This window comes from Bombus fervidus, chromosome 12 (assembly GCF_041682495.2).
Source record: "Bombus fervidus isolate BK054 chromosome 12, iyBomFerv1, whole genome shotgun sequence".
NCBI classification, from domain to species: Eukaryota; Metazoa; Arthropoda; class Insecta; order Hymenoptera; family Apidae; genus Bombus; species Bombus fervidus.
Window position 1 is genome coordinate 2,325,262 of NC_091528.1, and position 25,681 is coordinate 2,350,942.

The window sequence follows — 25,681 nt, forward strand, 5'->3', positions numbered from 1 at the left end:
GTAAAATATTACAGGAACGCGACATCAAACGGGACCGTAAGTAATATCAACGTTTGTTCGCCACATATGTCGCGATTCTGTAAAAGCCAAAAGTCACTTTAAAAATTGCCTCATATATTAGTTATGATTGTCGACTATATCGAAAAAATCTGTTATTAAATGTCCTGATCCACGCGGAACAAAGGGAAGCGCCAGGATTGTGTATTAATTCGGGTTGGTAATTTTCTTTGAAATTGTACGTTTCATTTATTACGTGTGTGAATGCAAAAAACAACGTATGCATTTAAAAGAGATGGTTAATCTTCATTCGACATTCTGTAAAGCGACTAAATTGACCGGAATACGCCAAAAGTATGTCTTTGTAACGCAGATCCAGTGTACACGCGTGCAAACGAGCGTGGTTTTTCATCAGTGGGGAATGATCTCGTGGGATTTATACTAGATCGAATTCATTAACCTTCGTTGAGGGTAGAATCCAAGCTAAAAACGCGTTCTGTATCAACTGCGAGATTAAACGCGCCACGATGTTCTTTTCTGTGCTTTGGCGATCGGATAAAAGGAATGTACGATTGAAAAGAAGAAATGGAGATTGTACTTAATACCAAATATCTAAGACTACAATCGGGCTTTTAGATTTATTGAAAAAGAATTTCTTATTAGATATTTTCATTGGGATTTTTATTAAAAATTTAAATGTTTTTTTAACCAAAGAAGCTACTAAGAATATTTCGATTTAAATCGAAAGTCGATATATCATTTAGTAATATAAAACGACGAAGTTGAAAAGTTGGGAATAATATCTCTTCGGTATTAAATAACATTTCCAATCTCTTCGAAATTAATATTATAGATATTACACCGTTCCGGTGTATAATTAAAATTACAGTTTATTATGAAATATCCACGTAATCTACCATTAATATATTCACTTTATACAGAAGTTTCCTTAATTAATCTGAGAAACTGTAACAAATATCGTACGATCCGAAAGAGTTGGACAGTTCTCGGTTATTAATACACAGCCGTAATTTCAGCATTTCGAAATTTTGCCAATTGGAACTCCCGATGAAGTTATTAATAGAGAACCAATGTGTTTTTAGTATCAATCAAACAGGGGCACGTATCGTAAATATCGCGAGGAGAAATAGAACCGGGTCTTTGCATGGCAAAGCCCCCCGTTTGGATTCTCCAATTTCAAGAAGTCGACGGCTGCAGTGGAAGAAGTCGTATTTCATGCGACTGCCAACTCGCAACACCTCGAATATCGTCCCGATATAAACTACGTTGGAATGTCTTGCGTGAGGATGATTAGAAAACTTCGATTGCCAGATTACAGTCCCGGAGATTTATGAACTACCGGAGGAGAGCTTTGTTGATGCTGATGTTCTTTCAGTCTTCCAACCTGGAATTTCAAATTTATTCCGACGTCTGCACCAGGACTTTTTAAGCGTTGCACTTTTATCTGGGGGTTGCTAGACAGATCGAGTTAAGAAAAAATTTCTCTGCCAGCTCTGTGAGGTATGTTCCTTTGATTTCTTAATTACATGCGCGCATATCGTACTGTAATGTTTGAAAACTAATTTTTTAATTTTAATTTTAGTAACTTTAATTATTAACTGAGCAGTGGAGTAGACCATAGTAAAAAATAACAAGTTAAATTAAATATATTTTAAGCAGAAGGATAGTTGGCTACCGAGCGTGACTCAAAGAAAAATATACATAAAATTATGCATGACTACGACATTTTCACGAAACCTTAGGGCGTATTTATGGAATTTCTATCGTATCGTATGGTTAATGAAACATTTTATGAAGTAACCGTTTCACGATAAAGGTTTGATTCCACTCGACAGATTGAGGAAAAAAGGACTGCTTCAAGGTAAAAGGATGAAGAGTGCTTGTAGAGGAGAAAATACAGAAGAGATTTTAAACATTAAAGAGGAGCGAACACGAAAGTTACAAGATACAATGCATTTTAGTTCTATGTATACACTTCGACGTTTGAAATATGAAAAAGTGGATAGGTTCGAGCACACGGAGAGTTTTCGAAAATCCTATGTCGGAGATAACGGGGGTACCGGAGATAGTGTCTTTATTTCTAAAATTTGTTAAACAAAGAAGACACTACGGGACATTTAAAGACAAAGACTATATCATGTCACATTGCTAATACCCTGTCCACTGTTAGTCAATCCATAATCTGCAATTAAACGCAACAACATTTTTATAATATTAAATGAAATTCAAATCAGCGATTTTAATACTCAACTATCTGGACTAATTCCCTTTTTACTTGATTACGTTGCATTTTAACAAAGTTTTCTACTTTTGCCTAGATCCGAGGAAAAATTTTTTACTTCAAAATATTATATACCTGGAGAGTCCTACTAAAACTTTACACTCGCAAAGAGCCAAACAAGCGAACTCTAAAAAGCTTGATTTAGGTGATAAAAAGAGCTATAAAAGAGTGATTTAAAATTGGGCGATAAAAAGTAAACATTACCTAAAGGATCGATAAAATCCGTTTCAATCCGATTCGAAAGAACTTTCCTAACAAAAATACCCGATCGAATCAAAAATGTGTCTTCCAAATTACTTTCCAAAAATCATTGTAAAATATCGTATGGAACACCGTATATAGCTGTTAGAATTTTCGCATATCTACCAGGGATATAACCGCTGACGCAGAAACGTTAAGAATGCACAGATATGGAAACAAATCCTGTTCGCACATATCCAGATTTACAGCATCCTCTGTCAATGCTATCAATTTTTATATAATCCTGTTAACGAACGCACACTAATGGCCTGAAATCGAGGTACTTCACTGTTAACCGCTTTCTATGTAATATAAAACGCATAATATGAAGAAAAACAGTCGACCGTAATGTTGCGTTACCAATAAATGAATACGATTGGAAAACTTGGAGCACATGAAAGAAATAAATGCCATGGTAAATTCGATTTTACGTATATTACACGGCTGATACCGATAAGCTAATCGATAAAATTATCCGCGTGAACCGCGCGAAATTCGTTCGCGTGCTCCCTTTGAATTTTCTTGAATCGCTCGATTCAATTTCAAAATATTTATCTTCGTAATTAAAAGCAGATGCAGTGGGCAGAAAGAATCGCTTTGGAAAACAAAATAAATGTGCTCGACGGGCTTGACGAACATCTGTTCATGAAAAGAGAGAGGGAGAAAGAGAGAGAGAGAGAGAGAAAGGAAAGCGGAATATAAAAAGGGAATAAAAGCCCAATTCTCATAAACGTCACTGTAGATGTACGTTTTATAGCACTTCTGCAGGTAATGTTCCTGGCTTTCGAAAAGTAGATCTGAATGAACGGACGAAAGTTTTTACAACTTCATCGAAGTGCAAGAAAAATAAAATTCACCTACTACAGGGACCATCATTTATGTTCTCTCCCAATTCATGTTCAATGAATTTGTCGTATTACGTGCTCCGTTGGAATTATAGCTATTGCAATTTCTTAAGCTTTTAATACAATTGGAATTATAAGTTCATCTAAGATACAGCTACATTTCGTTTCAGGAGGAACCAGAATTTATCTAGGAAATGATATCAGCGATCCAGAAACCTTGCTGTTGTTCTACGTGAAAATTATTAAAAATACTAAAAGTATCTTTTCCAAGTACCATAATGTAAGATAAAATGTTGTTCACGTGGGTGGCACACAACAGGGTGCAACGACATGGATTTCTAGTCGTCGGATAAGGTTGCTTGCGATTTTCTCGGAATATCCAGGACCGAATAAAATACTCCTGAGTCACCTGCACGTTTTCTACGCCGTGACAAGTAATTTTTTTTTACTTCCTCCAGTGAATGCTTGTCAATTGCTCGAGTTCTTTTAATTCGAAGGCTTATAGCTCGAAGGATTGTGAAGTTCTCGTCACACTAAATCGATAAAATTCATTCCTGGCCACTTTCCCAAGTTGTAGGCTCCTCGACGGGATGAATTCCAATCGATTGGTGTGCTCGTTTCGATTTGGCTAGGGTTTCGCATTAACAGAAACTTTTAACTTCTGCTACATCTATCTTTTCAGACGACTGACATTTGAAATTACAAATTCCATAGTTTTACTTTCAAATTATCTTCTTATTTCGAATCCTACTTCAACTACTTACGGTGTCAGTATTCTCGCAAACAGTGAAATGCACGACCCTTGAGAGACCGAGTTAACTTACCAGCATCTCCAACACTGGCGGCGCTTTCCATGATTCAATTAACCAAGGGACGCCATTAAAATGATTGCCGGAAGTTTAGGAAATAATTTCACCGGCACTTTTCCCTTCTGCCATCCTTCTTCCTTCGTTTCGCCTAGCTGACGAGAGAAACGAGAAAAGCTCGAGAAGTCGAAAGACAGATAGATAGCGAGAGAGAGGAGAGAGAGGGAGAGAGAGAATGGTAGGAAAAACGTGTTCTCAGAAACGTCATTACGACCGTGCATTTCCTTGTTAAATACACCGAAATATCCCCGGTGACCTGTCCTTTCCTCAGTTAATTAGTTAAATTCCCCTTTTCCCGGCGGTGATAAGCCAGGAGAATTTCATTCTTAACGATCTCTGCACGGCTTTACGCTGAGATCCTTTAAGGAGACAATGACGGAACATCCGCAGCCTCTTTCTTGTACAGTTGTAACGTGAAACGATCTTGTACGAGCTCCGAGTGCATACCATTGGGATGCATTCACGATGTTCAGGTCATTGTTTCGCATGTAAAGTTACAGTATCGTCCACGTTCCGTCTTTAACTGTCAGTCCATAGGGGATGAGCGTAAGGATGAGAAACGTCGATGACTACAATAACTCATTGTTTAACGATCTTTCTTAACCGAGAATCCACATAATTCTTCCTTCGTTAATGGGCGATTAATAAGTCGTACTTGACTAATGTTCTTACGTTTTCCTCTTGGTAATTCTTTCGATTACTGATTAGAAGACGTTACACGTGACGATACCTTTATATTTGATTCTAATTGGAGGCACGGTGGATTGCAGATAAAATGTGTCTCCGAATTCCTCAATTTAGGATTTTTCAATTTACGAACTAAGTTTATCAATTAATCTAAACAATATTGACTTGCGTCACGCTTTCTTTAATTAGAAATCTATAACAGCTTTTAATTGTAATTTTAAATTTCATATTGTTTATAATGCGAGAAGGAGGAAATAAAAGGTGCTTTACGAGGCGTTTTATTATTAAATATCGCCTATTGATATTCCATGAGCACGTTTCATCAGTAGAACGGTGTCAATGTTTTCATTACAAAGGAGACATGGTTCATTACCAACCCATTATCTCCAGAATTTTATTAAAAGCAGCAAACGGTAATTGCTTCTGCTACTAATTACAAAGAGTCACGCTGTTAACGATTTAACTCTTGCTTGCAAGTTAATTGCAAGAGCACGACGTGAACAGCGATTTTTGTGCGACTCGATTTTACAATCAACCTTTGTCGTTAGATATAATCAAGAAGAAAGATAAAAGTATCCTTTGTAGTTACTACCTCTTTGGTACACAAATGAGCATCTCGTGCATGCTCCTTTTTCCAAATTTGAAAGCTTACTTTTACATACGTTCATTTATTATTAGTATTTGTCTTTCATTATAATAAATCAAAAATATCACGTATATATTACTTTGCCAAATATATAATAGATTTCATATATGTGTGTCGATTATTAAAGATGCTACGAATTTTTCAAACAACTCAACTTCTTATTTAAACTTATATTCGAACGAATATCGGAAGCTGATGATCGATCTCGGGAAAGCTCAGAGAATTCGCGACATTATTAACGAGATGCAATAATAAAGGGTAAAATGCTTGGCGGTAAATCTTACGGTGAGCACGTGCGGGTCGCTCGGCTAGTAAATCGTTTCATATAGTATCAGGACGAGATTTCAACGAGCCGCGCTTTTCGAAGGCACAATAATGGCCGCGATACTCAAAAGCGTTTACCATCTACATGTGTCGCTGTGCCTCGATGTTGCACATGGCAAACAATTCCAGCCAAATGTCGTATTCGTCCGTCTACGCACACATATTACGTACGCCACACAGTCGATATCCAAGCTCTGTTTCGTCATCACAGGTGGCGATGCACGAATTCATCGGGTTTCCATTGATCAACGACCGATCGATACCGTATTCCCTACTGATTCGATTGTGTCTCCGTGCAATTATGACCAACACGCGACCGAGCCAAGCTTTCGATTCCAGAGGAAATTTTGGAAAAAGCTCTCTATCTGTTTAGAAAGTAATTTCTGCGCTCTAATGGCTGGAGCGCCCGCGAATTTTCGCGACGAGATTAGGACGGTGATTGAGAAGATTATGGCCGAGAGTTTCTGATGGAACTTTTAATGAGTGGTGTTTGAGGTAACCAGGTATTTCGAACGATTTTTTATTATTTTTCAATGATCGAATATCGATGATGAGATCAAAGTTGCGTTGTATATTTTTACGTTGAAATATTTTTCGATAATGCATCGTTTAGTATCGGTTGTTACGACGATGAGAGATAAGATGAGCTGAAGAGACGTTTTACGAATAAACAATATTTACAAAACAAATTGCATGAAACAAGAAATTCGGCTTTCCTTGGAAGATAATGCAAAGAAGCGATTCTCATGCATATCTCGTTGATTGCGCAGGAAACTCTGATCGCTAAAGCGCTGTAAACTGAAGAAAATCGATCGAATTTCTCACTCCACGTGTCTATAATATCCTTCCCTAATGGAAAAGCTTTCGAGTTTGATTTTCTGGCGGTGCAAAAAGAGCAAACTCGATAGAAAGAATTCGCTGCGCGCTGTTTCATTGAATCCCCTGTTTTCATGGCATTCTTGCATAATTGTGCGCTTCGCTAAAAATTGCTTCCCTCGTCCGAACTACGAGCCAGGAGGGATGCATCAAATTTACACGCTTCGAGAGCAATTTCTAGACATTGAAAAACTATCGCTCGCCGACGCATTACACCTATACACGGGTGCACCCGTAAAACGAGATTCAAATTGCTGGAAATCAAACACTTGGATCTATTTGCAAGCAAAGAGACGAACGAAAGAGGACACATATATTTCTCAAAAAATTCCTCAATTTCAAGAATTAATCTTGCAAAATTATTAACCTTTTAGGTCTATCGCCGTTATATTACATTTAATGCGATCAGTCCTAAAATTCCGCCTCCGTAATATTCGGTTCGATAAAAGTTATAATGTTACCTTTTTCTAAAATTCGGTGAGCCCTTAAGGTATTTGCAGCGTAGATTGACTTTCTTGCAATTTCTTTGCAATTCTGACGGTACGTTATTTATATATTTCTATTACTTTTCTTAACAGGATTACGTCTCGCTTTCATATACACACAATACACACAATAGTCAATACAGTCAATACAGTATAACAAAATATCGTAACATATCTAATACATATAAATACATATATACATATATAAGCATGATCCAAACCTACAAATACATACCGCTATAACTCAAATATGCGTATACACTTATAACCTGAACAGACATATAATATTATCAATACGTTATTTAGTATATTAATTATACATGATTCAATTTTTAAAGAGCCTAACCTTACCAAAATGAAAATATTCATCTTTAAAGTAGTAAGTTTTATTCCTATAGTAAGCTACTGCAAAAATGACGTTTTGATTAATTATTAAAAACCGTTCTTAGAAAGTTGCTAAAAAATTAATATGTCGTGTAAAATAGCTAGAAGGATCTTTTCTTAAAAAGAAGTTTAGCTCTCAACTCATCATTTTCGAATAAAAGAAACGTGAAATATATATTAGGTTATTCGAAAAGTTTCTTTCGTTTTATAAGAAAATAATAGACGCACAATATTTTTTGTTTTATATTAGTTTATTGAATTGTGCACAAACATAATAATAGAAATATAACGAAATGGATCATACCTAATTCAATAAAATAATATAAAACAGAAATTGTTGTTCATCTATTATCATCTTATAAAACGAAAGAAACTTTTCAATAGTATCTAATCAATCTAATAGTATCGGTAATTTCGGCATCTAAAATGCCGTGTTATATGTTTTAACGCCAAGTTGCCGTTATATCCATTTCTGAATTGTTTGTTAATGTTGCACAGAAAATATAGACAGCCAAGAAATGTTTTCCAGAAGTATCTTACTTCTTAGGGATATTGTCGCGCTACAAATATTTTAAGTGATTAAATCGACGTACATATTATCACTATGAGTAGACCAAAATATTCGAATTTTTACATAAATTAGCATATGTAATATGTATAATTGCTTAACCTGTCCAGCCAAATCACCTTATTTCTCTTTTTTATCCATTGTACTCTTCATAGAGCTAGTTCCTTTACCTTCGGTTGTTATCAATTTCAAACGGTTGGAAGCGTTTGCGCTGGCCGCCAGTTTCAATAAAAACTGTACCGAAATCCACTTTGTGGCGTTATTCGAAGTCGAATTTGGAGATGTCAAGGGTACAAGAAACGGTGGCACAGCAGGCGGGGGACTGCGGGCGCGCAGACAGGTACAATGCACCTTGGCGAACGTCTGAAACGAAGGGAATAGAGAAGGGGAGAAGAAGAAGGCAGGTAATACGAAGTGCATACGTCGGTTCGGTTTAAACGGGTTTCACAGCGTCGAATTTTCACATGGGCCAGTGTGCGCACTGTCGGGACTCATGCATCGAAGGTGAATGGCAGGGACGCAGAGTCGGTGGGGAGGAAACGTCGGACGGGTTGGCCTCTCGCGGGAAATACGTCGAGTATCTGAATAAATCGAAACAGCCAAAGTGATTCTCCAACTTAAATTAGTTTCTGCCTGGTATGGAGAGAGGCTAGGTACACGAGAACCTCGTACCTCTCTCTTTCTCTTTCTTTCTCTCTTTGCCGGAGCGAGAGGTTTGCTCGCGTCACACAGGACACGCGAATAGCTACCCTTACTTCTTTCCCGCAGTCTGGCCGACCGGCCTCCTTCCATCTGACTTTTTCCACCGTAAACGAATCCCGACTGATTTCCAGCCGCCGTTTGTTCCTTCCACACTTCCTGCACACCCTCAAATACCTCACGTTCGTAAACGTTTCATGCCTTTCGTTGCAATCCTTTCGAGTTGACAAATTCGATTTTAGTTTCTACACGTTTCTTAGCTAGGATAGTGTACTAATCTCTGAGAATTAAGATAAAGAATGCATTTGAGAAGTGTTTTCACATTGGTGGTTGGTATTAATGAGAAGAATTTTCGCTGCAGTACGGATATTAATTCCGGAAATATTCGATACGATGCTTAACTAACGTCTATTCAAATAGACGTAGCTACGTAAGTTCCTCAAGGAAAAAATTCCATGGAATATTGTGTATTTTCTCAGATCACATTGGTTCGGAAATCTTCAAGACCTGAATAAATATTGGTTCTTTCAACAGCTGGGTGGCACGGATTTAACGCATAAATTTTCGCACGATGAAATCTGCATACAAATGATGGCACGTCTTGACAAGTATTAAAATTACATTTATGAAAATCACTTTCGGTGTTCATCAACGATGACAAGAGAAAGGGATGTATAACGGAAAAAAGAGGAGGGGGGGAAAAAAGGAAACAGTCACGCGCGGGAGTACAACAAGCACACTATTTCATTTGCTTAAGCTTAATGGTCTTTTCTACTACACAAAGACGCTTCAGAATGCGAGGCTTAATCTTTCCCATAAAACACTGATTGTGGATTGACTTTTAAATGCCTTGGAAGCACGGGAGAAAATAGCAGGCAGCCCTAGTACCGTCTGGCACGAAACTCCGGCAAGTTTCTTATTTTTCTTCCCCTGTTTTATTCCTTTTCAGGTAGAAATAATGCTTTTAGTTCTAACTCTGCATCAATGTGAAATTTGGAGCTATTCAATACGCTCCGACGTTCGATTTATTTACGAAAAATCTTTTTTGTCTGTTACTAAAAACATTACTTCAACAAAAATGTTTGATGAAAATAGTTTTACATAAAAATTAGTTTTATCAAAAGAAAACAAATTTAAATTTGGATACTACGAAACGACAATGGTAATTAGAAGGTAGTAACAAAACTATTAGTGAAGAATTTAATCAACAAAACAAATAGCTTTAGTTCCCTTTGCGGCAGAAACCACGTGCAACACGTTCCTCGCTGTCCTTCATCGATAACAAACAGAACTGTTTGTCAAACAGAAGTGTTTATAAAATAAATCAATTGGCAATTTCAGTCAGCTTGTTCCGCGTTTTCCATTGTACACATACCTTGTGAATCATAAAGAAAGAGGGAATAACAATAAAACGAATTTCTTTTTGTTTTATTTGACGTAGAAAAATTATTTTCCATAGTATTCTTCTCTCGTCATCAACTAATATCAACTAATCCCTTGCTTTCCTTTTCCTTGTGAGTGAGAAAAATTTACCTTTAATTCATATTTATTATCGTTACAAACGAGGCAAAGATCTAGCATTCCATGATCAACAATACGAATGTCTAAGCTTCTGTTTCAAAGGAAAAAAGAAACAATGATAAAATGATTAATTGTGATCAATCGCGAATCATGATGAATCTTTGAACTTGAAGCAATCACGCCCAATTGATTATATTCGCGAATTATAAATTATTAGTCATCAGAGAACGAAGTAGAAGGAATTTGGGATATTAATAATCAATTCCCATAACTAAGTCGATAATGCTAAATAATAATAATATTGTTCTTTAATTCAATGCTATTATAATTTGCGTTTCTATTTATTAATACGCAATCGTAATAAATGCTTAATAAATATTATAATAAATTCCAATGCGAAAGCGTGTCGGTGGGATTACATCGATACTCTCTCAATAAATCACAGAGCAGTCGATTGTTTGATTAATTAATAAATTTCGTACAATACTATGGAATTGAAAAATTAGCACATTTGTTGATGCGATCGAAAGACAAGAAGAAACTAGAAACTCGGGGAATCTACTATTTAAGATTATGCTGTTAAATGTTTCGAGAGCTGAAAAGCTTTGAAAACGTCGATATTCGAGTTTTAAGTTTCTTCCTCGAGGTCAATCTTTTATTGATGAAATACCAGTTATATAGTTGATGAAGTGGAAATAATTTCAGAAAATTAAAGAGTATGTAACTAATTAAATATTTAATTACAATTACATGTTACCTAAACCCTTGATTAGATTAATTTAGGAAACGTTAAGATGAAAATGACATAAAAGATTGACACTTGGAAAACCTAACTTGGAAAATAATAAATTTTATAAATAAAACGCCTTTAATAAACCAGAGCTGAAACACACGAAATTTTAAACGAGACGATAACTGAAGAATAATCAATTAGGCGGGCTACTTGGTAAGATATCTATAGATCACTTGACCCCATCTTACTAATTCGGTCTTAAGTGGGTTAAAGCGTTAACTAGACATAGATTATGGCTCTTTTACGAATAACATTTGCATTGGGATTAAAATGGAACGCGTCAGAAATAAAACAAGAGGCAAGTATTCGTTAACAGTAATATGCATTGAACGTTGGAGTTTAGCTCGGCTATAAATCTTACGTCGTGTATGCGAATTCAAGAATACAGTCTAATATGGCAGAGTGGAGTATAGTGAAGCAACATTTCACCGTAAATTTACGCGAGCACGTTCTCTCACAGCGATGCGGGCGATATTCTCTCGAGGATCAAGAAAGTCGAAATTATATACATGAGATGTTACAGGAAGCAACCGAGTATCCTAATTTCTTAACATATTCTCTTACTTCTTTCCAGTTTAAATGAAAATTCAATTATTTGTAGTATTCTCATCGCTTAACAATAAGCATTTGAATTTTTATTTTATGTCTCGTAACAGTAGGAATTTTCTTGCATGAAAGTTTTGTACATATGCACACAGTTACGGAAGAAATATCTGACAAAAGAGTAATTTTATTATTGTAACATTATACAATTCTATAAACATAAGGTTGATTTCCCGTATTCTTTTCTATCTTCCATCCAATTAGCCGAATATCTTGTTGTTCATGTCATGTCAAAATATTTCTGAACCAAATATTATATTCAATATTCTATGCAAATTAAACAACAATAACATTAGCTCGCAAACTACACCGAAATTTGTAAACACGCTTCGTACAATTTCCCGCTTCCAGCCCGTAGCATAGTTTTCATATACATATATATGCACGTATTGTGTAACAATATTATCATTAACAGCATCGACTGAATTGTACTTTTTCGTAACATATTGCTTTCTGTAATATAAAGTCATAAACTAATACAATATTATATCAAGCTTTAATACAAACAGGCAAACCTAATAACAAGGTCCGACCAAAACAAGATATTAATAAATGAAACTTAATAAATAAAATTGTGACTTACAATTTGGTCGCAGGATATTCTTATATACTTGATGAACCAATTTAATTCCACACGCGATTTAAAAAAGTATTTTGGTATGTTCGGGACTGTTACCGATTTCAACAAGGATAACTAATTATTAAAATTATTGTAAACACCGTAAATTACGACGAGTTAATAAATAAAAAGATATTCAAAAATATTATTTATAAAAGTTATGCTCGAGATATTCTAACTGATGAGGCTACGTGTGGGAATTGAATTGTAAACCGAATTATAAGAGAAATTCTATACACGTCTAACCTTTAGAACGCTTGAGCGCCGAATGGCCAAATTTAATATCAACACTGCGTGAAGGTTGTAAGAAACTGGGGTAGGGGAAATGGATCAAGAAATTCAAGCGTAGAGCAGTGGCGCAATGTAATATTTTCAATATTTGGATTTTTCTTTAGACACGGATAATTAAGAAATAATAGATTACTAACACAATACGGTGTATAAAGAAAGATACGTAATAATTATTTAACATTAAGAGCCAAAAAGAAAAATTGTATCTCTGATAAATTGTACAGTGTTAATTATTGGCTTTACTGATTAAGATCGACGTACCAATCGAACCGAATAGCCCGAAATTAAAATAGAAGATATTATTGAAATTATGTAAACGGCGTTGAATCAATTTTTAACATCATAATTTAAGGCAAAGTAAGGAAGGTAATCTAAAGAGACATATTCGACAAGTAATGACGATACCATTATCCCTAAGAGCGGAACGAATTTAAAATATCGTAAAGAACGATCGGTCGGAAGGGAAGTGACAAACTTCAAGGCCTAAGAGCAAATGATACTAAAGCAGGATAGTTTTTATATAATATCACAAGAGCGGGCTTCCGCCGTTAGAAGGATCATAGCCTCGCAAAGCCAGGATTATATCCTCAAGAGTTTGCCAGCTTTCGACTCTCATTTAAAGGGCTTAATGGTGCGTACCGGGAGAGTAGGTAAAAAAGGTCAGCAAGAGTATAAAAAAGGAAACAAAGGGTGAAAAATCAAATGGAAAGAGAAAAACACAGGTGGAGAAGAATCTACAGCTGGACACCGTACGATTTCGAAACTTCATCCTTATCATTTCGTTCTTTCCAAAATCCTTAATCCATTCGATTCTCATTGACGCTAACCTAAAAAACCTCGAGGGGGAAGCAGTCAATCTTCGTCGAGTCTCTCGGATTCGCGAATAAAACACGTCTCTCTATGAATACAGAAACCATTTTCCCGTCCCGTGAAACCCTAAAAAAGAAAACCGTATAACTCTTCCCCGTTGTTTTATGTCATACACTTTAGGTACCGGCAAGATAGAGGAGTAGAGGGTAAAAAGACGCGTTCGAGACCAAAAAAGAGCGGCAGCCGCAGTGGTAAGAGAGGGGGTAGAATCGTAAAACGGGAACGGCACGCGATTCACTGTGCTTGGCCCATCTTCTCCCCATTTAACCACCACCCCCTCCCCATAGCATACGGCCGTTTGATCCAGTTACCCTGCCTGGAAACGCTTCTCCAGACGGATTAAATGCAACTCCTAGCCGCGCACGTGGGCATAAAAATACCCATCATAAAATAAAATAACCGTAGGTGGCTGGTATTGTTCGCCTATTGCCGGGAAAAAAGTGATTGGCGCTTTCAGAAAAGAAGAGCGCATGCTTTTCACCCTCTACGTACATTCGTGGCGTGGCGGATATGGAAGAGAAGCGCGTCCATTATCTGTGATCCTTTCTGAGATTGCATAATCTGTCCTGGTAGCGGACAGTCGCGTTCAGAATATTCAAAACTGGAAAACAATTTCGTTAGTATTAAATGATTTACGATTCTCACCCCATGATTTCGAAAGAACCAGAATTAAAGATTAGAGTAAGGTATTTCTTTTGAATTTGCCAAGGTTGAATCTACTTTATGATTACACAGAAGGCGCTAGTTAATTATGGACTTTCTTTTCTCTCTCGTTTTTGAATTCTTTTGGGGATCTCTTAAACGAGATTCGTGTAATTAATCCTCTCTTTAACAGCGGTGTACTTTGAGCTTTTTATGTTTAGTACGAATCCGTAAAGTTCCTAGAACCAACTGAATTACGCCACTTGAAATAGAGTGTTCATTTAGTAATGTACATAAACGTATCCAATTAGCAAGAAAATTACAAATTTAATTCAAAGGGTAACTAAAAGTTACTGTGTGATTATAGTTATTATCAGACCTTGATTGCAACCGATGTATTCTACGTTGAAGTTTAAAATAATACAATTGACAATTAGATGTTCGTGACATGGAAATTCGCGATATGTTCCTCGAAGCATGTGTACAATCCCTATTTGTTTTTCTCTCTGATCTCGTTATCGACGAATTTAATTAATCTAATTAAACGAAACATAATTCCATACAGAACCACGTTATATCATTCCCCGAAGTTTAGTAGGAAACAGAGAATGTGTTTGTTGTACGAATAATTTTCACACGGCGATTACAACGAATCAGGATGAAACGTTTCTCTACTTTTAATGGGAATGCCCTGGCTATCATTCACGTAACAGTTAACAAGCACGTGTTTCGCTCCTGGTAGAGAAGACACATTTTGTTTCAACAAAGTTCTGCTGGATACGAATTTAGGTGCACACGTTTCGAACAATGTTTCGCGTGTTCTAAGGACAGATAGACACATTGAATGTTTGGAAATAATTTCGAGATTATTATTAAACGTACTATTTTGCAATATAGATTTATATTTTAAAAAGTGTGATGAAAAATTATTATGGAAATATATAAATTATAGCTAATTTTCGACATTTGATTCGTCGACTTTTTTAATTATTCAGGTACCAAAATTTAGATTTTGAATTAATTTTACTGCATAGCGTTGTAGAGAAATTAATCAAATTTGACCTATGTCTTTAATTTAAAACGAAAGAAATTTTGTATTAAATAATATGCATCTCGTGTGACATTTGCTTATACATTTTCACGTATCATGGGAAATGGCGACGATATGTGAAAATTATGACTTTTAATTATGAATTATTCATATAACACGGCGCGCTGTTCAATTATTAATTAATACGTACGCGTGGTAGTTTCTATGGGGTCAAACGTTTGCTGAATGTATGAATACTTCACGTGTCGCGTGTATAACCAAACAAATACATTAACTTTCTTATTTTCTCTTTACGTTCCATAAATTTCTAGGAAGATCGTTGATTTCGTTGTTCACCGCTAATTTCTGCAGCAAATGTTTAATGAAAAGTTTTAAGAATGAAGTGTTTGTAATTTATATCTCACAGTATCAAAAATATTTATATGCATTTTAAAACTTCTTTAATTATATATGACTATCATTTGCAGTAACTTTACGTACTATTTTGAATAATTAATTAATTAATATTCTATGGTACTCTCTCGTTTTGTCACAATAGAAATTCGCAATAAAATTATTCATATTGTCCTCTATTGACTCCTATAGTACTAAAATTCATATAGCAAATGAAAGCTTCATAATCTAAAATAATAGAAATATATTATTTCGCGATGCTGTTTTCAGTCCACGAGAAGAATAAATTATCATAAATCTATTAATAATGTTAGCATCCTACCGTCTGAAAACTTCCTGCCATGATACTGCAACTCTGCTTTTCTTTATGCACAAAGAAACCGCTATGTAAGCAATATTTTACAGCATTCTTTTCACTCCATTAGTAGACTAGAATTTCGTTACAAAGTATCTCCATTAAATATCAACAATCATGATTTGATCACATTAAACCACTAATTAATTACGCACAAAAAGTATAATGCCATATATTTTGCTCAAGATGGAACCCCGCTGGGGGTAACTATCCACATGCTATATTTTATTTATTTTTTATTTATTTTTTTTATTTTTATTTTTTTTATTCTTTTATTCTCTAAGCTATAATATTTTACCAAATGTCCTTCTGGACAAATTGTAAAAATTTAACAAACAATCAATAAAAAAAAAAAAAATATATTTTGCGCGGGAACGACGTTGACAACGTCGGAACGTATCAGTTCGTGCGTCTTCGCGTATCTTCGGGCTCCGTCGGTGACTTCCGAAAGACGTAGATGCAACGCATTCTAGCGCGAACTTTCAAAACGATTTCGTATTATAGAATACGCAAATTAATTTTTCTTGGAAAATTGTAGTACACAGGAGACTCATGAATCACCAATTATTTGACACAAGTTCGTGACAGACACCGTCCTACAGATTAACGAATGAAAAAGAACCGTGTCAGCCGTAAATCAGCACATTAATTCATAATGAGATTATCATAATAAATCACTGTTCTCTGTCCTACCTATTCCGTTTGCTCGCATCCAGTTCGGTCGTATTATAAGTGACCCATATTTCTCATGAATATCCAGCCAGTTGATAATTGTCGATACTTTCCAATTTTCTGCTGCTTTCGTATTCGACGGTAGTACGATTTTCGATTAGTTGGGTTTTCAATTGAAACCAACACCAACGGAGGCATAATTGAAATTAACGGTGGAACAGATTTTTTTGAGGGAGAGGATGAGAGGGTAAATGGAATTCAATTTGCGAGGTAATTAATGTAGGTCGTGCACGCATAGGCGCTTGGAATAGTACATTTTTGGGGTGCAAATGTATCGAATTTCAATAAAAAGTTCGAAAAATTTATGACGTAACTACTTTGTGAAAAATTTATTTTGGCAAAGTTTAATAACTATCATTAACCAAGAATAAAGTCTCTTTTCATATAAAGCAATTTTTTCTATATTAAAATAAAGACAATTAGCTTCTCACCTAGAGAGCTATTACAAGAATAAATATTAATATTATGTTATATCTCGTACGTCTGATAATGAAGATATATTTGGTAAAAATTTGTAGCGGCACTCGACAACAAAGAACTTTTCAACGGTTTCATCGGCACATAGTATACCACTGTTGACAGACTGTTTACGAGAGACCGACAAAACATAAGCAATGTGCCGACAGGTCTAATGAGTCATCGATATCCCTACGGTCCTTCCACCAAATATTCGAAAGAAGTGACCACGGTCGCGGACGCCTAACAAACGCGGGCGTAGTGGAGATATTGAGAGGTGACAAAAAAAAAAAAGCAAAATGAATTAAAAGATCAATTGTGACCGAGAGTCGTGATTGAACAGTCGTAAGCAAGAGTCGTGAGCAAATTGTCGTCCGTACAAATCGCGAGTCGAGACTTGTAACGAAACCTTTAAGCGTGTTAATAAATATACTGTTAAACAAAACAGCTCAAATTTATCATTTATCAGAAAAATGTACATTTTCTGAAAAGTAAGTATTTTGTTTTATATACTTTTTATAAATCAGCGACGGTTTGAAGTACAAGTCATATAGATAATATTCCTGGTATCAGCAAATTCATCGGTTGCAGACTACTTTAGGAAATAATTTATTCAGAATTTCCGGGATAAAATGCATCGCCACGAAATATCGGATAACCTTTTGCCATCTTTTAAGGGTAGCAAACGTGACACTTAAATATATCTAGGTGATGTAAAGTGTGAAGGGTGTCACATAAAATGACAGGAGCACCAATAAAACTTCTCATACATGATATATCCTAATAAGTACCAATCTAAAATATTCAGCCGCGTGTTTCGCGAAAATATAGGATGCATACAAAATTTTGAAAACTATATGACGCGAAATAAGCGTATATACAATTTTATTCTTGCACCATATTTTCGTATAGCGCTAATAGAAACCTTTTACACCGAGCTGTTAACTTTTCTGCGATAAAAATATCCAATATTGTGTTTCTTTCCACTTTTTAATTTTTCAATTGTTTTAGCTCTTAAAGTCTCGAACATATTACATTCTGCACAATTAAATTGATATTAGTTGTACAATTAAAATACTAGAATATTTTTATCACAAGTCTGTATTCATTCTACAGTTTAAGCATCTTCAGGATCTTTTCTCTCACTTCATATACCAGGAAACATCCGGAATAGATCAACAGGAATTGCTTGACGTGGTGGGTACCCCAAAACTATCAGAAGCGCCGCTGCGAAATTCATTTTTAATAAGATTCTGGTCAAAAGCGAGGCGTCCGATCCCTCTTCATCGTAGCGGCTAATATTGCACAGTCTTCCTTTTGATAGCTAATTTCTCAGAGAGCTCAAAGTGCCTCGGACTGTTCGCAAATTCGCCTACCACCCCACATAATTATATCGCTCTACAATCCCGTTGTATACTCCTGTCTGATACTACGAAATATGCAAGATTCCACCATCCGAAAGCGTACCTTTTGTTCACTCAGTCTTTGGACAAAATAGATCAAGCACTGCTTAGCGAATATATTAATGTTCTCCTTTGCAGATAACCAACAAGGCAATCCCTGTTTCTTTTTAGAAGTGTAGCTAGTTCAAGAAAATAGACTCATGAAAATATTTCAACCCAATGTCTTTTCATTTGCATAAAAGACTTCCAGTCACAAAAGAATAGAGCTCGAAGCCAAATTAATAGGCAATCCACTACGATCTGGATTTAAACCCGATTCAAGTAGCTCTCTGAGAACTTATCCCTTTGAATCAAAGGATTTCACAACGTTTCCAATCTAAATCTAAACAAAGTATTCGTATATTATGGCTCTTCTACGCTTCTCAATTTATGGACTAGATCAGTATAGTTACTGAGCAACTTATATCTAAGTATGCGCCATCTTTACAAAAGCGACACAACTCGAAAACCGTGCTTTTCGTTTTATCACTATGAGAAAGTTCTCTGAAACTATAAACCGAAAATGATGAAAGGAACAGTTAATCCTGTTTTATGAGCATTATACCTCTCGCTGATAAATTTTACTAAGAAAGCAACATGTCATCAAGTTTAAGGATAATTCTTCACATTTTTAAAATTTAGATCTGTAAAGATAGCAAACTTCGAAAGTGCATGGCGTTCGAATGATAAACGACGCAAGTAGCAAAATTAATCATGGCAACCTCTCGATTACAATTTGCATTGAAAAATTCCCCAGTTGTCATCAAAGTTTCACGCAATAAAAAAGCATGAAAAGACAGCAAAGGATGCGGCAGTTCGACTCGGAGAAACGATCGGTTTCCGCACGAATGGCGGACGCAGAAGCGGCCGGTCGTCGGAAAGAGGCGCACGGTTTTATTCGGCTGTTTCTCACCGCTGAACTTTCTCTATGTACACGGAAACGTGTGCAGCGGTGAGAATTATATAGGAAGGCGTACGGCTGGGCGTAGAAGGTTGCCTCGGTCTCCCTGTGGTGAGTTGCACTTGTAAATGCACGTCTCTCACGGTATCCTAGCCCACGTCTACCTACAACCGCTTACCTATAACCCGGCTGAACGTATATGTACAACGGGTATATGGCCGCCGGAAGGTAGGCGGCTGGGAGCTACAGTGGGAACACAGTTCTTGCATTAGCCAAAGAAAGATTTCTGGGGAATGGAGTGAGAGAGCCAAGGCTAACCGAGCGACGGTGCAACGAAGAAAGGTACTACCCGTATAGACAGGGCCGCTTCTTACCGGCAGTCTGCCAGCCAGTACTATCGTTGGCCCGTCGTTGATTTTTCCCGCCTGTATCCTGCTGCTGGGATACTCTCAGAGCCCGCAGGGGGAAAGAAACGCGAGAAAAGGGGGCTCGTTTCAAGCGACGATTATCAACGCCGCTCTCGCCCCGTGGCCGCGCAATTTGAATGCCGCCGGCGAACTTATGAAGTTTCTGTCTGTGATTAATGCGCGAGTTTCTTTCGGGAAGGCCGCTTTTCAGCCCTTGAAAGAAACACCGGCACTCCGCGCTGCCTCGATTCGGTCTCCTCTTTCCAACAGGGATTTTATTGACTCTTATTTTGCCAGTAAGTTAACCTTTGATGTGCACGGGAGCTTAGGTTTAAATAGACGGGGGATGAGAAAAGGAAGTTGTGTTTAATGAGATTGAATTATCGTTGCTGTATGAATAGTGGATGAATAGTAAGTCTTCTTCCATCTTCATTTTAAAGAAATTTTCGAATATCGAGGGCTTGAAGAAACGTCGAAATGTTGCTCGTGTAAATAAGTCTAGTAAACATGCAACCCAGAATTATATTCAAGAAACTACGTATGTGTAACCAGATCATAAATAAAGGATAACATCAAGTAAAGGTGCTGAGCCCAATTTCACATAGTCTGATAATACATACACACCCACACGCACACAGCTGGCAATCTTCGACACCTAAGATAGCACCTAGTCAATACCAGGCGATCCTTATTTCTCTTCCACGTATATTTGTCTTATTGACCGGCGTATTCCTGTAGCAGCTTGTTCAAGTTGAACTAGCAGAATGTGGATCTGATTCTATATCTAATTCTGGTTTGAACTAAACCCCAGTTTTGGAAATCATGGATTCCATCTTACGGTCTGCACGACACGATATACGATAAAAAAGAGAAGAAAGAAAAAGAAGAGAAATGTAGGGAGTGTACGTTTTGATCGGTATTTACGAATTGGTTGAAAATCATGCAAATTCGTAATGGTATCGGAAGAAAAGCCGATTCTCCAGGGAGTTTGGTCGAGTCTACTAAATGCTCTTGAGCGAACGCATCCCTGTCTCTAGTCAGATCCTCTAGGGAAGTTCGAAACTAATGGCTGGAAATCGATGATACCTCGCTTTTAAGGATCTGTTCGGTTCGTTCCTGACTGCGGAGAACCTTCTACTACACGAAGTTAACTTCGCGAGGTAAGCGTCGTTTTCGCAAATGATCGCGCGAACGTTCAATCGCGATCCTCGACTTTAGAATTCCAGCCATCCAACTCTCGACGAGATATTCCGCGGGATGCTGTTAATTCTTTTTCGCGTGTGCTTTGTTTCTTCACTCGAGCAGGTATTTTTCTTTAGAATCATAGAAAAGTTACCTTGCGATACTCTTGAGCCAAGATATACAAATATTTGTAAAAAGCGTACATTACACTCATAAATGTCCTAACATCACGATTTCTGGAAAAATTTAAATTCAACTGCAATAAGTGAATCGCCGAATGCCACGGTTTAACCGAAGTTTAATCAAGTGTACGATTATAGTCACGGTTATTAAGAACTGAAATTTGATTTTTTCCTGATCCTTTTCATTTCCGTTCAGCGAGAAAACCGTAGTAATAGAGAAAAAAAATGATATTATCGAGTAAGTGGCTAATTTAAGCATTCCCGATGAATACGATGGTAATAAGCGGATTCACAGTACGTTTATGAACCAGTTTTGAACCGCGGCCATCTAATAACAACGCCGCATTAGTTTCTGCTTATAGTGAAAGAAAAAAGAAACTATAAAAATTGTTGAATGTTCTCAGAATTGTTCTATATCAACGATGTTTTAATTTTCCTATACGTTCCTCACTCGCTTCTTTTCTTCGCTTTACTTCTTATATCTTCTTGTCGCTCTTATTTATGAAAACCTCTAAAATTAATTTATTCAATTTCCACGAGACTTTCCACGAGCAATTTTTTACACGACTCAGCACGAGGATTTAGCAGTTCAAAGAACGATCGAAGTGCATCACCGAATGCACGAATCCTGTTCGAAGTACGAGTTTCCTAAGGAGCCGGGAAAGCTTGGCCATTAAACTTGAAAAAGCAGAAAGCAACGAGTATCAAAGCACCGTGAAGTTGGTCGGTCCTTTAAAGCTGTGAGGACAATTAATTGGCGTTCCACGCGGAGGATGTTACCAAATATTGCGGAGGATAATTAATGTTTAAATTCGAGTACGGTTATGTGCGTGTATAAGCAAACGAGAACGAGTTATTAATGTTTCGGCAAGAGAGAAATTACTTACCGAGTATCTGGCTAAGAACGGTGCGGCCATCTTCGCCGAGGCAGGCGCTCCGAGCATCAAAGGGATTTGTGAATTGCACGAATGCATAGCCTTTGTGCATAGATATTCCTGAAACAACAAACGATCATGACGTTCCAATACCAGCCACGGGTCTTTCTTCCAGCAACGCGAATGGAATGAAACAGAAATACCAAGATAATGGGAGGAAATCTTTAATTAAAATTGTTTCCATGAATTTTGATGAGGCATAGAGTCTGGCTTGGCCGAACTCGTCATCGTGCCAGATACCAGATGAGGGAAGCTCGGATCGCGATTATTGAAAAGGAAATACGCGAAGAGAGATTCTTCTTCTTTTATCTTCTCTTTTCTTAATTTCTTCTTTTCCTTTCTATCCCTTTGTTCGATTTGTGACGTGTGATGGTGGTGAATAGTAATCGAGCAACGGCAAGGCTATATAGAGATATTGAAATATAATTCATTCTATACTGATTCCAAAGTCAATTCGATTTATTTAAACATTTATAGCTAAGAAATACAGAAGAAACGCTATTTTCGTTTCAGAAATACAATACTTAAATAAAACACTTTATAAGAATTGCATTTTATAAAAAGCTTTAGATCGACAATTTTTAGATAATTGTGACAATTGGATTACAGTACATGAAATATCTGTCTGGGTAGATTCGTCTGTCTTTAGATATGCGATTAAAACTACATTTGAATGTGCTTAATGCACGAGCTTTTCTCTTTCGCCGGCGATTGTCCTAAATAAATTACGTGCTCCACGGAGTTTATTACAATCCATGGGGAGCGAATTGCTTCACCTCCTTTTTCTACATTCATCGGCAATGAATTTTAATAAGATTTCACGTTCGAATCGTATGATCCACCACGAAACGTTCAACCTTATTTTACTAATACAAAATACTGTTTTCACATATGTTAGTTGCACTTATCGCATCCATCGAGTAACCATAATTCCGTTACTTTTCAGAATTCCAACATAAAGTTTCTCATACATATCTTTTGAAAAGCTATGCTTTGAGAAAATATAAAAGGACAAAGATGATTACGGTTATCATACCACCGTATAACAATCGTGGAATAGAAATGTCACAATTTTTATACCACAGCCTCTAAAACAGTAACATACATACTAAACGTAGATCACAACACCGGCCAGTTACGGCTTCCGTCGATGTAGAGAAGGCAGCACAAAAAGAGCTACTATAAAACAATATATTCAAGGAGAGAACAGCATAAAATTCCACGAGATTTTCAGTCCTCGACATTATTAACATGTCCTAGGCAACTGGCGTGGCCAGATAAGTTTTTTTTAGCCATCACTGTCCGTTTCGGGAGTGGACACACGTTCCGTACGAAATATATCTGCATCCAAGCCGTGTATACCCACGGCTATATATATAACCGTGGCAGGAATATATGGAGATTTACATATTTGTTTCAGCATAATGAATTCCATGCATGGTCAGCTGCTAACCACGCAAAAGTTATTACGGGTACACAGATTACAGGCGGCTCCTGCGTTAAAATGAACGTATCTGCCGACTTGCTACGCAGACTGCCCACGGAATCGATGACCCGGCTGTGCCATGTGGTAGCCGATGTAAAATTAAAAAACAAAAAAAAAAAAAAAAAAAAAGGGAGGGAGAGAGAAAAAAGAGGAAAAAGAAATGAAAGAATATCGGTTGAAATTTCGAACGAATATTTTCTAGCCTGGAATTCTGCGGCCTGTAGCCGGCGCATTTCGATTTTTCCCCAATGTTCGAAACGTATCTATATCGTCGATTTTGCAGCGGAATTCTTCTGCAGCAGATGTGAATTGTTATCGACAGACAAGTATTTGTAGGAAGATTTGACGCAATATATTTGTTGAGCATCTTGTTTTGTCGGCATAAGAGATTTCGCAGAATGTTGATAAAGCGTTTCATCCATCAACGAAGAGACAGTTTATTCTCGTTTAAACGATAAGTTCTTTGAAAAGTTTCCAAAATCCACGAATGCGTTATTCCAATATCTAAAGTAGAGCTCACTGCTCTTTAAATATCCAGCAAAGTATCAAGTATAGAATTCCGTATGAGAATCACGAAAGAGAACAATACGAAAATTTCAAGTACGTGCAAAGATTTGCTAGTTCTCTCGGTTGTCCAATTTTAAAAAACACCTACATCAAGAACTCCGGCACGAGATAACCGAATAACGTCTCCCACGAAGAATAAGAACTAATCGATCATATCTCCTTTATAACGGTACGTGAAAACGACAAAAAAGAAAGAACATGCTTTTTCACCGTACCGAAAAAAGGAACAAATTAAGTCTCCTTTGCATCGAGTCCGAAAAAAAGTGTGGCTAGGTGAAAAAGCGTCTCGCTCTATCTGGCTCATCGTCTCGACCGGCAACTTCTATAAAAGTTTCAACCTCTGCTCGCCGCAACGACAATTCGCAATTTCCCCGACGACGACTGTTTTGCGCTGGGCTTTTCGTCGTACACCGCGCAAGGAACCACCCCGCATCCTTATTGCCGGAGGACTAGAGAGGCTCGAGTCAACGGAGACGTGAAATTGGAAAAGGTTCGGCTTGTCAGATAGAGCACGGCTCCTAGAATGCTGGACCACCGGTGACAGCTGCGCGGAACAGATTGCACGAATCAAGTGGGTCCAACCTCGACGACAACCGCGACACTGACAACGACAATGACTTACGATGGTCCATAAACGAAATTTAGTAGTTCAATGGTTAACAAAAAAAAAAAAAAAAAAAAAAAAGAGAAGAAAAAGATATATGTATGTATATAAAATACAGAATATGAAAAGGTAACGATTTACTTTACAAGTTCTTTGGAGCTGTTTTCCAAGAAATAATTTGGACGGCGATATGAATAGGAATAGAAATAAGAATAAAGTTTTAAAATCGAATATTTGAAAGTTTGATTATTTTTATATCGCTTTAAGGATTCACAAAGCTGGAGACTATATATTAAAATTTATTACAATGTTTGGGGACCACAGTTTTCAGCTACTCGAAGTCCTGCGTCACTAAATTTAGATTCTGACCTAAGCAACGACGACCACGGAAACTGTTCCGGTGAAGAATCGAAAATTGTATTAAATCCTGGGCGACGCGTATCATAAACCACGAGGGCCACTGGGGCGAAAGCATTTCGCTTTCGAATTGCGAAACGCAATAATTCGTGACGTTTCATGCGATACCGATTCGAGGGTGCAACGAGAAAAAGCGAGCCGAGGTTTCGAGTAACTCGATATTTCTTGTTGCGGACGTTTACGTTGTTTCTCTCGCGGAAATCTACATATCCCGTTTTTGCCTGACCCGTGGCTAACGAGGAGATGCGGGGAGTGGGAAATCGAATTAAAAGGAAAAATAGATCGAAATAGAAAGCGGTAGGGAAGGGAGAGA

The 25,681-nt window shown here is 37.0% G+C and overlaps 1 protein-coding gene and 1 long non-coding RNA gene across 4 annotated transcripts in view; both read right to left on the reverse strand.

Annotated features, from left to right (window-relative positions):
• The window catches only part of LOC139992606 (uncharacterized), a 248,876-nt gene that overhangs the window by 74,474 nt on the left and 148,721 nt on the right, over positions 1-25,681 (reverse strand). For all 3 annotated transcript variants that reach the window (XM_072013566.1, XM_072013563.1, XM_072013565.1), the window contains one exon: positions 22,247-22,354. In XM_072013566.1, coding sequence (XP_071869667.1) covers positions 22,247-22,354 — 108 coding nt within the window. The remainder of the gene's footprint in view (positions 1-22,246; positions 22,355-25,681) is intronic.
• On the reverse strand, positions 11,896-12,706 carry LOC139993164 (uncharacterized). The gene is made up of 2 exons (XR_011801312.1): positions 12,420-12,706; positions 11,896-12,289 (listed from the first exon to the last, which is right to left on the reverse strand). It is a non-coding gene; the product is annotated as an uncharacterized lncRNA (long non-coding RNA).